The sequence below is a fragment of the Convolutriloba macropyga genome, chromosome 10 (genome assembly GCF_964194025.1).
Source record: "Convolutriloba macropyga chromosome 10, txConMacr16.3, whole genome shotgun sequence".
Classification (NCBI taxonomy): Eukaryota; Metazoa; Xenacoelomorpha; order Acoela; family Convolutidae; genus Convolutriloba; species Convolutriloba macropyga.
In genome coordinates, this window is record NC_134477.1 from 39,682,066 (window position 1) to 39,697,776 (window position 15,711).

Consider the following 15,711-nt stretch of genomic DNA (forward strand, 5'->3'; position numbering starts at 1 on the left):
TCTCTCAAAATGGGACCTGGACACTAATCTCTCTCATCTTCTTTCCAGCGATTTGACGCAAAATCTTTTGTTTTCACGCATTTCACTTCATGTCTTAAATACACTCCAACAAAAATTAACGATGAAAAGAAGAGGCTCCACAAATACTCCTCTTCGATCATAAAAAAACGGCACCGATACGATTCAAATTCTTTGAATTGAAAAAAAAATGAGAGCGCCAAAATAATAGCCGCTGAGAGGCTGACGGCGGCTACCGGTGTATAATCCACCTCGGTCGAACAAGCTTGTACTCATCACTGAACTGGATAATCTACTTGAACATTTAACAACTAAATATGACCAAATTCTAGTATGTGGTGACTTCAACATTGATACGCTCAAAGCTGATTACATAAGCTCAAAATACATGAATAAGATAGCATCGAATGGATAAGATTTTTGCATTCATGAACCAACTAGAATAGATTCAACAAGTGCAACTTGTCTAGATCACTTTTTGGTAAATGGCATCAGAGTAATCAATAACAAAGTTTTAACTAATCAAAGTTACAGTGATCATGCACCCATTGTCTTGACAATCGGCATTGACGGGGAAAATACGATCAAGTGTCAAAAATTCAGAGATACCAGTTTTCTAAAATCTCCTAAAACGGTTACTGGCTTTCTAGAAATGCTTGAAAATTCTTTAAACGCCATTACATACAACGGGCAAAATAGAAGCGAAAATTTTGAGAAGTTCCAGTCCACTTTCAATGCAGTGTTTCAATGTTTTGCACCAATGCGAGAGAATAAACAGAATAAAAAAGTGGTCCCGATGTGGTTTGACAAATCACTGAGGAATCAAATTACTAAACAAAATCTCCATCGAAAATGGAAGAAGAACAAATCTGATTGCAGGCAGCTCTCAAAATTCAAAGCCGCTCGGGCAGAAGTTGAGCAGTTAATTAAAAAACAGAAAAAAGAATTTTATCTTGAAAAGTTTAATAAATGCATCGGAGACTCAAGACAAATTTATAGGTTCTTAAATGAATTAAAGGGAATAAAAGGAAAAAAGTGCAGTGTACCCGTTCTGGTAGAGAATGGTCAGAGATTTGATGAACCGAAGGAAATCGCTATGAAATTTAACAAAATCTTTGCTGAGGTTGGGCCTAAATTGAGAAGTGCTTTAAAGAACACCTCAAATTATGAACTAAACTTCGAAAGTCCCCTCAGCATGTACCCATATCCAACTGACACCATTGAGATCCATCAAATAATTGAGAATTTGGAATGTAAAAGCTCCTCCGGAATTGATGAAATTAGTAAAATCACGGTAAAAGCTGCTGGTCCAGTTATATGCGAACATTTGGTCTTTCTTATCAAATCTTTAAGTGAAGGTATTTTCCCATCCTCGTTGAAATTAGCTAAAGTATTACCCCTGCAGAAAAATGGTTCTAAAGATGATGTTAACAATTATCGTCCAATCTCTCTCCTAGTTGTTTGGAGTAAAATTTTTCAACGTGTTGTTTTTAACAGGATTTTTAACTATCTTGAAGAACATTCATACATCAATGAAAACCAATTCGCATTCCGTAAAAAGCATAGCACAATTGATGCAGTAGCTAAATTAGTCGAAGTTGTTCGTGACTCCAAATTAAAAATGGAATTAATTGCTTTTCTCCTCGACATAAAGAAAGCCTTTGACACCATTGATCACGAAATACTTCTGCATAAACTTGATAGATATGATAAAAGAGGTAAAAGCCTGAAATGGACTGAATCCTTCCTAACTGATCAAAAACAATGAGTGGAAAATGAAAACGCCATTTCTGATCGGCGCAAAATTGAATGTGGTGTTCCTCAAGGCTCCATCTTGGGACCTTTAATGTTTTTGGTTTATATAAACGATCTTCCTCTTGCGTGCATGAAATGTCAAGCTTTCCTTTTCGCAGACGACACCTGCTTATTGGGAACGAATTGCACAATAGAAGAACTGCAAGCAGACTTGCTTGCAGTCAGTGACTGGCTACAAAATAATAAACTTACCTGAATATAAAGAAAACGTGTCAATTAAACTTAACCTTAGGAAAAAGTGCATCTAGCCCAAACTTCCATTTAAATAATGAAAATTTGAATGTTCTAAGTAGTTGTAAGTGTCTTGGAGTGTTTCTGGATAACAAGTTGTCTTTTAAACCACACATAGAGAGTGTTCTAGAAAGGCTTGGAAGACAATGTGGCACAGTGTCCAAATTGCGACATTATGTTCCAAGGAATGTTCTGTTGAGATACTATTCCTCAAACATTAAACCAATCATTCAATATGGACTGCTAGTGTACGGCTGTGTAAGCTACAGAACATTGGAACCAATTTTGAAGATGCAAAAGAAAAATCTTCGACTTATCTTGTTTCTCAAATATCGACAAAGCGTAAGCGAATACTTTGACAATTTAAATATTTTGACAGTGCACGAGCTTTATTTCTATGAGTTACTGAAATTCGTTTTACGGCCTCTTAAAAAACTCCATACTAATGATTATCTTAATAGCCTCTATGAGTTTGATGTGACAATACATTCAACAAGGAGGTCTCAAAAGAGTTTTCTGAAAATTCCAACGTGTCGAAAAATCCTAGAGAAAAATTCGCTAAAATATCGGGGAACTAAATTGTTAAATATTTTTATAGACAATGGAATATTTGGTTCAAATTTGTGTAACATGAGTCAATCAGTATTCACTAAAACGGTACATGACTTGAGGGACAGCTTCAACTTAGCGAACTATGATTTAATTACAAAAATTTTCGAGTAACTTTATTCGATGTTTCTTTTTTTCCAGGATCTGTCTTAGCCGATTAAGTTATTAAAAAATTGGGTTTTTAAATGTACTACCCTATGGTTGAATGCTAAGAGACATTGCAATTAGGGTTCCCTTTCTGGTGTGAAAAAATGACCCTCTGAAACCTTCTAGTTTACGAGATATGGCCATTTTTGTGATTTTTGAAGGTTCCCTTGGAAAATTTGGTTCCGAAACTTAGAGAAAAAAAAGAAAAAATTAATTTTTTTTCTTTCTGCTCTACGCTTTACTAAGGTGCTGAACTGGACATACTAAACCCAGTAGTACGAACCATACGGCTGTAAATACTGAACTTTTACTTAACTTGACAAATTTACACTATGAAACTCAAAAATTAAAAAAAAAATCCTTACTAAATAATGTCGTTAAGGGCTGCGCTAGTGTGATCCTGCTGGATCCGTTCGCGGTCCTCTCTGGGTACTAACAAAACTTACTCACTCCAAGATACTTTAAAAAAAATCGAATTTTGTTGATCCATTTTGATATAAAAATTTTATTGTTTATTTTGTTATCCAGAGGAATTTACTCTCTCTCTCTCTCTCTCTCTCTCTCTCTCTCTCTCTCTCTCTCTCTCTAATAAAAACGTAAGGAAAAAGTTGAACTGACCTGTAGAAGGTTCGAAGTCTGAGCGTTCCACTTCTCTTCCGGTCGACCATGCCACGTGTTTAAGATACTTAGACACACCTGAAGAATGCATCAAACGATTATTATGTCTCAGCCACGAATTCAAACCTTCAAATGACCTCTGCGTTACGTTTCTTCTCAAAGTTTTGGTGTAAAAGGAATTGCGAGCTAATATCTGGGTGAAAATTCAACATTGTTGAGAATCAAATATCGTCTTGACTTTCTAATTCCAATCCCGGATGCGGCTTCTATTAACAAAACAGTCTGCAATCATATTCAAAGACTATAACAGAGCAGTTTGCGCTCAAAAGTTAAAGCCTCAATTTCTTGATTTTTCAGAAACCACACAAGCAATAAGGTGATATATATACATCCAATATGAGAGCAGCAAACCTGAAGTAACAATAAAACAATCTGATAACCTTTCCATCATTGTACAGATTAGGATTGAACCTCACAGTCCCTCCGCCAGTTGTAGTGAAGTTACACAGGAGGGGAGTATTTGGGTAGTCTGTGGGGAAGAATATGTCGAAGACGAAGCATCCGTTTCCATATGGGGTGTCTGACGGTCCAGTTATTAGCACCTTCATTATGTCCAATCTGTCCTCGTCGTATCTAACCAAAAATTTTCAAAAATCAGATTTCATTAAAAATTGCCCAAAAAATATACTTTTTTGGTCGACTTGGTTTAAGTTTGTCGAAAGTAGAAACCGCTGACACAATCTCCGTAGACTCCAAAAGAGAGCTACGTGAAATTCGGCGCCCTGTAAAAGTTTTCTGGAATAAAAGTTTTGCCGTTTTTTTTGCAAATTTAACTGGATAATTACACAAATTGCATCAATCGAAAGATTCATCGTAGAAGGTTGTGAGTAGTGTCACAAGAAAGCCCATCCAGCGTAGAATATATATTCCTGTAAAGATTTCTTTAATTTCGTTCTTTCCACGGAGTTAACGAAGTGTAAATTTTTGTAAACATTTGCTGGCTGATTTTAGTAGTGTGATTTTTCACATTTTCCGTATTTTAACGCAACTTTTTGCCAAATTTTACTTGAGCATTCTTTGAGTGTTCTTGATTTAAAATTTTGCCGGTTTTTTGCTAATTTAACTTGATAATTATGCAAAATGCATCAACTGTTTTTGGTTTATTTACTTTTTCAGCATCCATATCAACAATATTCGGAACTATTACTTGTCCCTAATGGACGTACGGCAATAGGAAAGCTACTTTTGGTGTAAAAGCGGTTTTTTGAAAGCCCAAAAAAATCAGATTGTAATAATTCGATTTTTAAAAAAAACTTTCGCAATTTTTACTTTTTTCGTACGTTAATTACAGATAAGACAATTCAAATCAAAGTCTCCTAATGACAGTTCCACTTGGCTGCTTAAGGAGTTTCAATGAAACCTATCTAGATTTCTAGTCAAAATCGTATGGTCCTTTTGTCTCATTAATTACAGATCGAATACCAAAATATTGGCGTTGAAGAAATTGAGCATATCCAAGGTTTTCATTAAATTGACAGGTTTCAATGGCTGTTGAGAAATAAAAGAACATATTTAATAATTCAGGTGGTAGCTAACATTTTTACGTCATTTTTCATTACGTTATTTGAATTGTTTTTAATATCTGTTGCCTAGTCAGACAATTGAGCCAAAATTGTGGATAAGCGGGGTCGGAACACTATGTGCTAACGCACATTAACAAGCCACCTTTTTTCCTTTTTATTGCATTATACTAAATGTTAATATTCCCATCCCACTTTTAGTGAGGGGAACTATATGCTCACCTGGTTTTTTTTGTTCAGTCAAATTCGACCGATCGATATATTTATCGTAGAAAGTTTTGACAACCATCTTTGACAATATTTGCTCAATTTCGTTACTATTTTTAACATTTCTGCGTTTTATTAGATCTCAACTTTTGTTTTTGGCCAAGATTAACTATTTATTTGATCGTTTTTCTGACACAATTTCATTCGCGTTCATTTCATGTCCGTCGTTTTGTTTGTTCTAGTCTTCATTATCAGAAGTTAAAAAATTGATCCCACTGATATTAACTCTTTTTTAATACACATCAAAATTTAAATAGCAAACTTATAACTACTTTTTATTTTGAGGGTAATCTATCTCTGTTACAATTGGTAGACAATTAAGGCTAGAATCTGGACGAGAGGGGTCGGAACAAAATTTGCCAAATCACATTTGCGAGCCTCCTTGTTGTTAACATCCTCCTTGGTGAAAAATATTTTAGACGCTGAGGCACATTAGTAGTATATATATCTGCCATGTTACTGGAGGGGGGGGGGTCCGGACCCCCCCCCCCCTACAAGAACTCTCACCACCGAAAAACTGATTTTCTCTTAGTGAAAGCAAGTTTTTTGGTTAAGTTTCGCCAGCCTGAGAGAAGTTCTTGGGTTAAGTTGACTGGCGAAACTTAACCAAAAAACTTGCTTTCACTAAGAGAAAATCAGTTTTTCGGTGGTGAGAGTTCTTGTAGGGGGGGTGTCCGGACCCCCCGCTCTCCAGTAACATGGCAGACACCGCCTGCTCCAATGTGTATTTCAGAAGAAAGAATGCGCAGTACGGAGTGCTTAGACTATGGTTATAGCCTGTTGTAGTAACTTTAATTTTTTTTATCTTTGAGACCATGAGAGGCATACTTGAAAAACCTTGAAAAATTTTCAAATTTTTTTTCGAAAAATTTTCAAAGTTTTTCAAAGTCCTAAAATGGTCTGAAATGGATTTTGCGCTATGGAAGAGCACTCAAAAATGATTTTTTGTTGACTTCACTTTTTTCTCCTAAGTAGTATAGGGGTCGAAACATATAAAAATTTCGAATTTTTGAAAAAAATTTGTCAAAATTTTTCAGAGTCCTAAAATGGTCTGAAATGGATTTTGCGCTATGAAAGAGCTCTCAAAACAGATTTTTTTGTTGACTTCATTTGTTCAACCAAGTAGGACCAGAAAAACTCAGTTTCTGAAGTAGTCTGAAATAAGTCAAAGAGTAGTCAGAATCAGTTTTTGTTAACAATACTTTTGCAAATGTTCAGTATGATGTAGTAAGGTTGGCTGTGTTTTTTTTATATACATATGTAACTATGTATATTTATATCAAAACAAGTACGTTAATTTGCTTGCATGTGTTCAAAATTGTAATTTTTATGTCAGAAGGAAAAATCGAAAGAAAGGAAAGAATGAAAGTTTTATGTATATAATTATGCGTATTCATGAATATACTGGAAGTATATATGGAAGTTTATATTGGATTATAAGTAAATATAACTGTGCTTAAGTTTAGTAATATGTTTGTATGAGTATAAGCTGAGATGTATGTTTGTGGGTAGAAATTGTAAATGTGTGTAATTGTCAAGACGTTTTTGTTTTTATGTGTGTATGTTTTTCTATATCTATACAGTGGAATGTATGTATATGTCTGAATGTGTTTATGTATTTATGTATTTATATGTTTGCAATCAGACGAGAGCGAGAGAGAGGGAGATAAGTCCCTGGAGGGCAATTTAATTGCCTTGAAGAATGTTGTTATTTGTCTCCACGATCAAATAATATTATATCTTGTAAACAGATTTTGACCTTCAGCACTGATAAACTCTGTCCTCTAAACATTGGCACGCAAAATATCACAACCGAAGATGACATCAATTTTTTGATTTTCTGAGCATGTTTTCTTGAAAATCTGAATTTTCTACACCTAGCTAGCTACCATATTAAAAACTATCAAGATTTTTTACAGAAAAGAAATTGAATTCATGCTCTTTGTCTTTGAATCCTTGGCAAGAAAATGATAAAGTGTTGCAACACAAAAGACAAAAACAACTTTTTGATGTTCTGAGCATGCTTTTTTGGAAAAAATATTTCCTTACACTTATTCAGCTACCCTTCTAGGATTGAGCAAGATTATTTACAGGAAAAATGTATTTGAGATAAATTGTTGAGAGATAAACAAAAAATTGAGCTAAGTAAAAAGAATCAATTCTGTAAAAAACCGAAAAACTTGGTAGAAAAACTATGATACGCAAGAGCAGCTGAACTTTTTAGTTAAATAAAGTAGAATGATAGGAATTCATCAATAGCTTGAATCAGACAAAGAGTGTAACGATGTACAAGAAGAGTAGTTTCCACTGGAACTGTAAAAATAGCTAAATTTTCAAAAGTTAATCACCAATTGATCAATTAAGCAAGAAGAAACACAACCTCTGTATCTGCGGGGGATTGCTAGAAACAGCTTCAGTCAGTAGTATATCAGTCTTGTCTGCGTATTGGGAATAACACTAATGGATAATTCGTGCTGTGACTGAAATCTTAAACAAAAGCGAATCGCTTCTTCAGTAAATGGTTCCAACATACTGAATATACATATACTCAACTATTAAACAGTGGAAGTAAATTACCAGAGCACCTCAAGCCAACAAAAATCGAATGATTTTATTATTGTTCTTTCTTGAATCAAATTTCCTGTGCATTCAGTAACCCCGTGTTAATATTTTGGATTACTTATTGTTCTGTCGACGTTTTAGAATAACATAACCGTAACGATATTTGATAGAGCATCAAAGAGAGTAACATCCAAAGGAATTTGAAATTTAAAGCAGCAGAGTCTATAAAACATATTATTGGGTTATGAAGCCTGACGAACATCTCGGAATTGAACACAACACTACTGCTACCTACTATTGCTACTGCCTACTACTACTATCTACAACTACTATCTACAATTAGTACCTACTACTACTACTACTGCTACCTACTAGTACTACCTACAACTACAACTAGATACTATTACTAACTACTACAACTACTTATTGGTTCTAAGTTACACTAGTACCTACTACTACTTCCTTTTAATACCTTCAATTTTTAATCATTTTTTACTAACTATCTACAAGAATGTGTTTCTGTTTTTCTAAAAAATGAAAACATTTATCTCTAGAGACTCGTTAAGCATAGACAACAGAAGCTTTTATCTATCTCAAATTAATTTGTCCTGACTGACACAGACCGATAGAATATATACCCGCCAATATTTTCAACAAATCATTAAGTGTTTGAAGTTTTTTCAAAGATATAAAAAACTTTGTCGTATACATTAACTCAGTAATTTTCAACTCAATGTTAATTTGTTACTTAACAATTAAAAAATCCATGGTATGATATATCAGGTTGATATTTAACTAATTAAATCAATGTAGGGTTTTACTGTTTCGCGAAACAGTTTGATTTTTAGAGCTTCAAATAAGTTTTATTGCTATGTTCTTTTTTTGAAGTGCAAATTTTGTATACTTTTTTCCCTTATGAGGGATCAGTCACAAACTTTTTGTTCAAATGCTGTTTTTTTGTTCATTCAATGCATGATATCTGATTCCATTTGCAATTAATTGATAGATATTAAACGCAAACTTTTTCAAAATTTCGAATATGAAGGATTGTATAGCGTAAACATTGACTGTTCACAATGGCGTTGCACTATGTCTATTTTTAATATCAACTTTATAGAAACAAGCTTCCTTCAAAATTGCCTAGTGTGTACCTTAATGGAACCAAACATTTTACAACGTACCTACATTATCCAAAAAGCTTAGGTTTTACTCTATATAGTTGTTTTCGTATGTTTATTCAGAGTCACCGGTTGTTTCAGTTGTCAGGTAATACACAACTTTTTCTGAGTTTTTACGTTTCAAAATTTGTAAAGACTGAAAACTGCTGGGATAGCTCGCCAGAAGGACATGTGTTAGTTGAGTTTCATATTAACCTTAGCTTCGGCTCAGGATGTGTTCACAGCTAAGACTGTAATAGTGAACTTTTTATTAATTAAAAGTTTAGCGCTACATGATTTTGCAATTTTTGTTATATTAACTTCTTCCTAATTTTATTGAATTTCATTTGGTCATTGTTTATCTGATGAAATATAAAATTAAATTAAACTCATGAAACGTTTCTCAACAAACTTAAGTGAAACAGTCTTGTTGGATTTGAGAGCTGAAACAAAAACCTTAAATTTAGGTGTTTAGGTGAACACATTTTGTTTGTTTTAAACGTCTGCTTTTACTCAATGGGCACCAAATGGTTCCAGAGAAGTACTTTTCGTGGAATATGAAAGAAAATTCTTCTTTATTAGTGTTCAAAACTCAACAACCGGAGTCGGTATGACTTTGGAAAAGCAAATATAATAAAATTGTGAAACATGGCCGATCACTTTACCTAAAAGTTGAACCATTGAGTTCGAGTTCGTGTTTGTGATCTAAAATAGTATTCAAAGAGCTGACTTTTTTAAATAAAAAACTTGTTTTTTAGTATTCACAACTCAACAAACGGAGGCGGTATGGATTTCAATAAGCAATCAAAATAAAATGGCGATGCTTGGTCAATCGTTTTACATAAAAATTGAAGTTTTGAGTTTGTGTCTGAATTTGTGATCTAAAAACACTATTCAAGGATAATTGACTTTGAAAAAAGAGTACTTTTAGTACTAAAAACACAATAATTGGTGACCGTGTAACTGAGAATTACCAAATAAAATGAAATGTGAAAACTTGGCCTATCGCTCTATTAAAAGGTCAAAGTTTGAGTTTGAGTTTGTGATCCAAAAACAGTATTCAAGGGATAATTACGTCATAATAGTTGAGTTGTGTTATAAAGTTGAGAACGCAAAACAATTGAAACACGTTCTCACATTCTATTTAAACTACAGCTATATATGTGTCAAAAAAGCGAAGGAGACCTTCTGCTTTTACTAAGCTTTTTGATATAGTTTACTTTATTATATAGACTCTGTTCACATGGTCTGTTATGTAATCTTTACTGCACGAGTTCTACATGCATTCCTGAAGACTATGATATTGCATTTTTCTGTAGAAAAGAACAGAAAAAACTCATGATTTTCCTAAATCAGCAGTGTTGACATATTTTACCAGTAAATCTTGAAAAGAGCGGTCAGTGCAACTTCTTAAATTATTAATTTTCTCTGAAGAATGTTCGGCTAATGAACTTTAAATGTTGCAAAATAACTAACATGGAGATATTTTAATTCATGACCACATTAGGTAACAGTTAACACAACTAACTTTGATTTTTTCCTACCATAAAAACCGTCAACACAGACAGTAGAAATCAGATTAGGCGCTTTGATGCCATCGTCAAACTGACAAGTACATTTCTACATTCTTTTGGTCAATTTGGAAAAGGTTCCAGTGTTAAAACCCTGCTATCCATAGTACATTAAGTTCAAAGTTTTCGGAAGTTAGTGTTCTATTTTTCTATGTGTTAATAAGTACTCTTGGCTTTGTGTACCTCATTTTGATGGTATCTTATCGAAAGGGTTTCTATGTTTTCAAACGTTTGTTTGTTATGGATGCTATGAAGAGTCGATTTGAGTTCTTTCAACTGAGTCAACGACAAAAAAACAGCAAAAAACAAATCTTGATTATAGAGGCAATTAGGCTAATTTGATTTCCAGGTTTTTTAATGCAGTATTTAAATTTTCTCTGAGCTTAAACAATGTGGAAATATGTAAAAATATATCTTAGAAAAAAGTTCCACTTGGAATTTTACTACTATGTGGTATATAGTTCCAGATGGAATTCTACTACTATCTATAACGATAAATGGTCGAATCATTATGTACAAGAAAAAGTTTTTTTTCACGAGTAATCATGTAGCAAAACCTTAACTTTCAATAAAGCTTTACTGATCTGCAACTAACGCTAAGAATCAGCGGCCTCACAGGAAGTATGTAAATTTTTTTAGTGGCGCTCAAAAAAGGAAACCCCTAACGGAACTGCAAATTTACCAAAGGTAAAGAAAAGAAACGTTTTCCACGTTAAATTTGTTTATTTGAAAGACTTAAAGTAAAACAATGCCTAGCTGACATAAAAAAAGATTTAGACTATGCAAAAAAATCTTTATAATACTTCCCTGTCAAACAAATAGTAATGAACAAGCTGAATTTTCATTACTACTTTAACGAATTTGTAATTTTAATACCTCAATGGTTTGCCTGGAGGAAACTCATAAGAGAACGGACAACTATTCACTTCTTGCACCTATTGGAAATTTTGTTCTGATACGTTAAATGCTTACTATTCTTGATACCATAGCTTTATGGATTAACAAAGTTTTGCGTCCGCGTTATTGAATACTTAGCTTTTAAAAATTTTATGAATTGCTTAAATAACATACTGAAATACTTCATAATGACACATAGCTTCAAAATCTACTGAGTGAATTCTGTGAAAACTAAATGTTCCATGACAAAAACAAGTTGTTGCACATGTATACAGAAAACACTAGTGCATACTTACGTCTATGGTTCAGATTGAGCCTTTGAGCAAAACATGATTGTTATATACTGACAGAAAACGTGAGCAGAGGTTTTCTTATCGTTCTTCAATATAAACAACGTCAATACTAAGCAAAATCAATACTATTGTACAAATAACTTGATATTAAACCTACCAATTAGAACCAGTTGCTATATAACCTAGAAGCAATTGTAGCCATAAAAGACAAACAATAAGGTCAATAGGTGAATTTTAATGAATTTGATTTGTCCTGTTTATTCAATTGCTTTATTTAAGTTAACGTTATATTGGAGCACACTGTGGGTCGAAATGTATTCCGTAATAAACATTTGCAAGCCTATGTACTCACTCTATTTTTTATCTCAACGTTTGCTGCAACACAGTAGAATACATGTATATACGCCTTCTTGATCACAGACAAAAGAATACTTTAGCAAACTAATAAAAGTGCCTTTAGCCGAAAACATTATGCAAGAATTTTGCAGAGCAGACTGAACTTCTCTCACGCACAGTGAAATTCTTCTGCTTTATGCCTAGCAATCAGATCAAAACCATGAAATGTCAATGTCCGAGGTACTTAGGAGAAACTTAGACTAAGAATTAGTCTAACAGGTTTAACAACTGAGGCCTCCTCGAAATGTTATAGGTATTCATTGGAAACTATTTGGCTAATTAGGCTAATAGAACGAATGCTAACATCCCAGACTGTGATATCTTCTGTGGTAACATCCCAGACTGTGGTAACGAAAGACTGTGATATCTTGCATATTAGAACGATTCCCCAGCCTTCTTGAAGAAAACTCAAAAATTGAAGAAAATTTCCAGAAATTTAGCACTGAGCCATCGTCTAACAATGCTCTACAAAAGAGGAGCCATCGTGTAGTTCGAGGATGTGTTCTTCATAGTGGAAATTTTCCAAAAAGAATGAGATTCGATGAAAATGTGAGGTGTCCATGTGACAATAACAACTAGAACTGAAAAGTTCTTGTTGATTAAAGCTTATGAAGTAGACGTTGGTTTTCAGTATTGAATTGTTTCCATTTATAACCTGTTATTTTGAAACGCTGTGCATTATTAAACTTCATTGAGTATGCTTATTATCCAAAATTTAGTAGTTGCAAAACCACTCCTTTAAAATACAGTTTGTTGATTCAACATTATCCACGTCAGAGAAACAGAAAACGGTGTTCAGCCTGTTCAAAGGAGTAGAAAGTCAGAAATTTGTAGCAGAGTAGGATCACCAAACCGTAGATTGTTGTTCTGAAAATGTTGAAACGGATACGCGCAAGAGATTCGACATTATAAACCGCCAAATTTTGTTTTGATTTATGGAGAGCCGAAATCAAAAAGTTGCTGTTAACTACCCTAATTTGTTAGTTGATTACTAAAAAAGTACCTGAGAGGGTTAATTGGTCTCATGTTCGGTTATGATAGTTTCATATCAAGTCCCAAGAGCCGCTGAGGCATGGTCATGGTCCGCGATGGTTGCAAGATAATTAATTTTTAATTCGCTTTCAGTGTCTATACTAGGAGATACTAAATTTTCACTTCTCAAATACTCGGTTATGATTGGTGAAAAATTTATTAGTCTCATTTGAGAAGCCAATTTAATTGGCCATAAAATTTATCGTAAATTATCAGCTAATAATTCAAATAAAATGTCGGCTCTCTTTTAAGTTGGCTCTTTTCACTTCAGCTCTCTTACAAGTCACCGGTTGAAACAAAAATTCAACTTGAACATTATTCATGAAGAAAAATACTTATATTGTGAGAAGTTCAGTCTGCTCTGCAAAATTCTCGCATAATATTTTCGGCTAAAGGCACTTTTATAAGTTTGCTAAAGTATTCTTTTGTCTGTGATCAAGAAGGCGTATATACATGTATTCTACTGTGTTGCAGCAAACGTTGAGATAAAAATAGAGTGAGTACATAGGCTTGCAAATGTTTATTACGGAATACATTTCGACCCACAGTGTGCTCCAATATAACGTTAACTTAAATAAAGCAATTGAATAAACAGGACAAATCAAATTCATTAAAATTCACCTATTGACCTTATTGTTTGTCTTTTATGGCTACAATTGCTTCTAGGTTATATAGTAACTGGTTCTAAGTGGTAGGTTTAATATCAAGTTATTTGTACAATAGTATTGATTTTGCTTAGTATTGACGTTGTTTATATTGAAGAACGATAAGAAAACCTCTGCTCACGTTTTCTGTCAGTATATAACAATCATGTTTTGCTCAAAGGCTCAATCTGAACCATAGACGTAAGTATGCACTAGTGTTTTCTGTATACATGTGCAACAACTTTTGTATGTCATGGAACATTTAGTTTTCACAGAATTCACTCAGTAGCTTTTGAAGCTATGTGTCAATATGAAGTATTTCAGTATGTTATTTAAGCAATTCATAAAATTTTTAAAAGCTAAGTATTCAATAACGCGGACGCAAAACTTTGTTAATCCATAAAGCTATGGTATCAAGAATAGTAAGCATTTAACGTATCAGAACGAAATTTCCAATAGGTGCAAGAAGGGAATAGTTGTCCGTTCTCTTATGAGTTTCCTCCAGGCAAACCATTGAGGTTCTAAAATTACAAATTCGTTAAAGTAGTAATGAAAATTCGCTTGTTCATTACTATTTGTTTGACAGGGAAGTATTATAAAGATTTTTTTGCATAGTCTAAATCTTTTTTTTATGTCAGCTAGGCATTGTTTTACTTTAAGTCTTTCAAATAATAAACAAATTTAACGTGCAAAACGTTTCTTTTCTTTACCTTTGCAGTTACATTTGCAGTTCCGTTAGGGGTTTCCTTTTTTGAGCGCAACTAAAAAAAATTTACATACTTCCTGTGAGGCCGCTGATTCTTAGCGTTAGTTGCAGATCAGTAAAGCTTTATTGAAAGCTAAGGTTTTGCTACATGATTACTCGTGAAAAAAAACTTTTTCTTGTACATAATGATTCGACCATTTATCGTTATAGATAGTAGTAGAATTCCATCTGGAACTATATACCACATATTAGTAAAATTCCAAGTGGAACTTTTTTCTAAGATACATTTTTACATATTTCTCACATTGTTTAAGCTCAGAGAAAATTAAAATACTGCATTAAAAAACCTGGAAATCAAATTAGCCTAATTGCCTCTATAATCACGATTTGTTTTTTGCTGGTTTTTTTGTCTTTGACTCAGTTGAAAGAACTCAAATCGACTCTTCATAGCATCCATAACAAACAAACGTTTGAAAACATAGAAACCCTTTCGGTAAGATACCATCAAAACGAGGTACACAAAGCCAAGATTACTTATTAACACATAGAAAAATAAAACACTAATTTCCGAAAACTTTGAATACTTTAAACTTTGAACTTAATGTACTATGGATAGCAGGGTTTTAACACTGGAACTTTTTCCAAATTGACCAAAAGAATGTAGAAATGTACTTGTCAGTTTGACGATGGCATCAAAGCGCCTAATCTGATTTCTACTGTCTGTGTTGACGGTTTTTATGGTAGGAAAAAATCAACGTTAGTTGTGTTAACTGTTACCTATTGTGGTCATGAATTAAAATATCTCCATGTTAGTTATTTTGCAATATTTAAAGTTCATTAGCCGAACATTCTTCAGAGAAAATTATTAATTTAAGAAGTTGCACTGACCGCTCTTTTCAAGATTTACTGGTAAAATATGTCAACACTGCTGATTTAGGAAAATCATGAGTTTTTTCTGTTCTTATCTACAGAAAAATGCAATATCATAGTCTTCAGGAATGCATGTAGAACTCGTGCAGTAAAGATTACATAACAGACCATGTGAACAGAGTCTATATAATAAAGTAAACTATATCAAAAAGCTTAGTAAAAGCAGAAGGTCTCCTTCGCTTTTTTGACACATATATAGCTGTAGTTTAAATAGAATGTGCGAACGTGATTCAATTGT

At 33.4% G+C, this 15,711-nt stretch overlaps 1 protein-coding gene across 1 annotated transcript in view; it reads right to left on the reverse strand.

The window, feature by feature from the left end:
* LOC142348021 (dual E2 ubiquitin-conjugating enzyme/E3 ubiquitin-protein ligase BIRC6-like) overlaps positions 1-15,711 on the reverse strand; it is a 245,200-nt gene that overhangs the window by 27,156 nt on the left and 202,333 nt on the right. Inside the window, exons 49-50 of the mRNA XM_075399188.1 lie at positions 3,879-4,071; positions 3,439-3,516 (exon numbers count right to left, since the gene is read on the reverse strand). Coding sequence (XP_075255303.1) covers positions 3,439-3,516; positions 3,879-4,071 — 271 coding nt within the window. The remainder of the gene's footprint in view (positions 1-3,438; positions 3,517-3,878; positions 4,072-15,711) is intronic.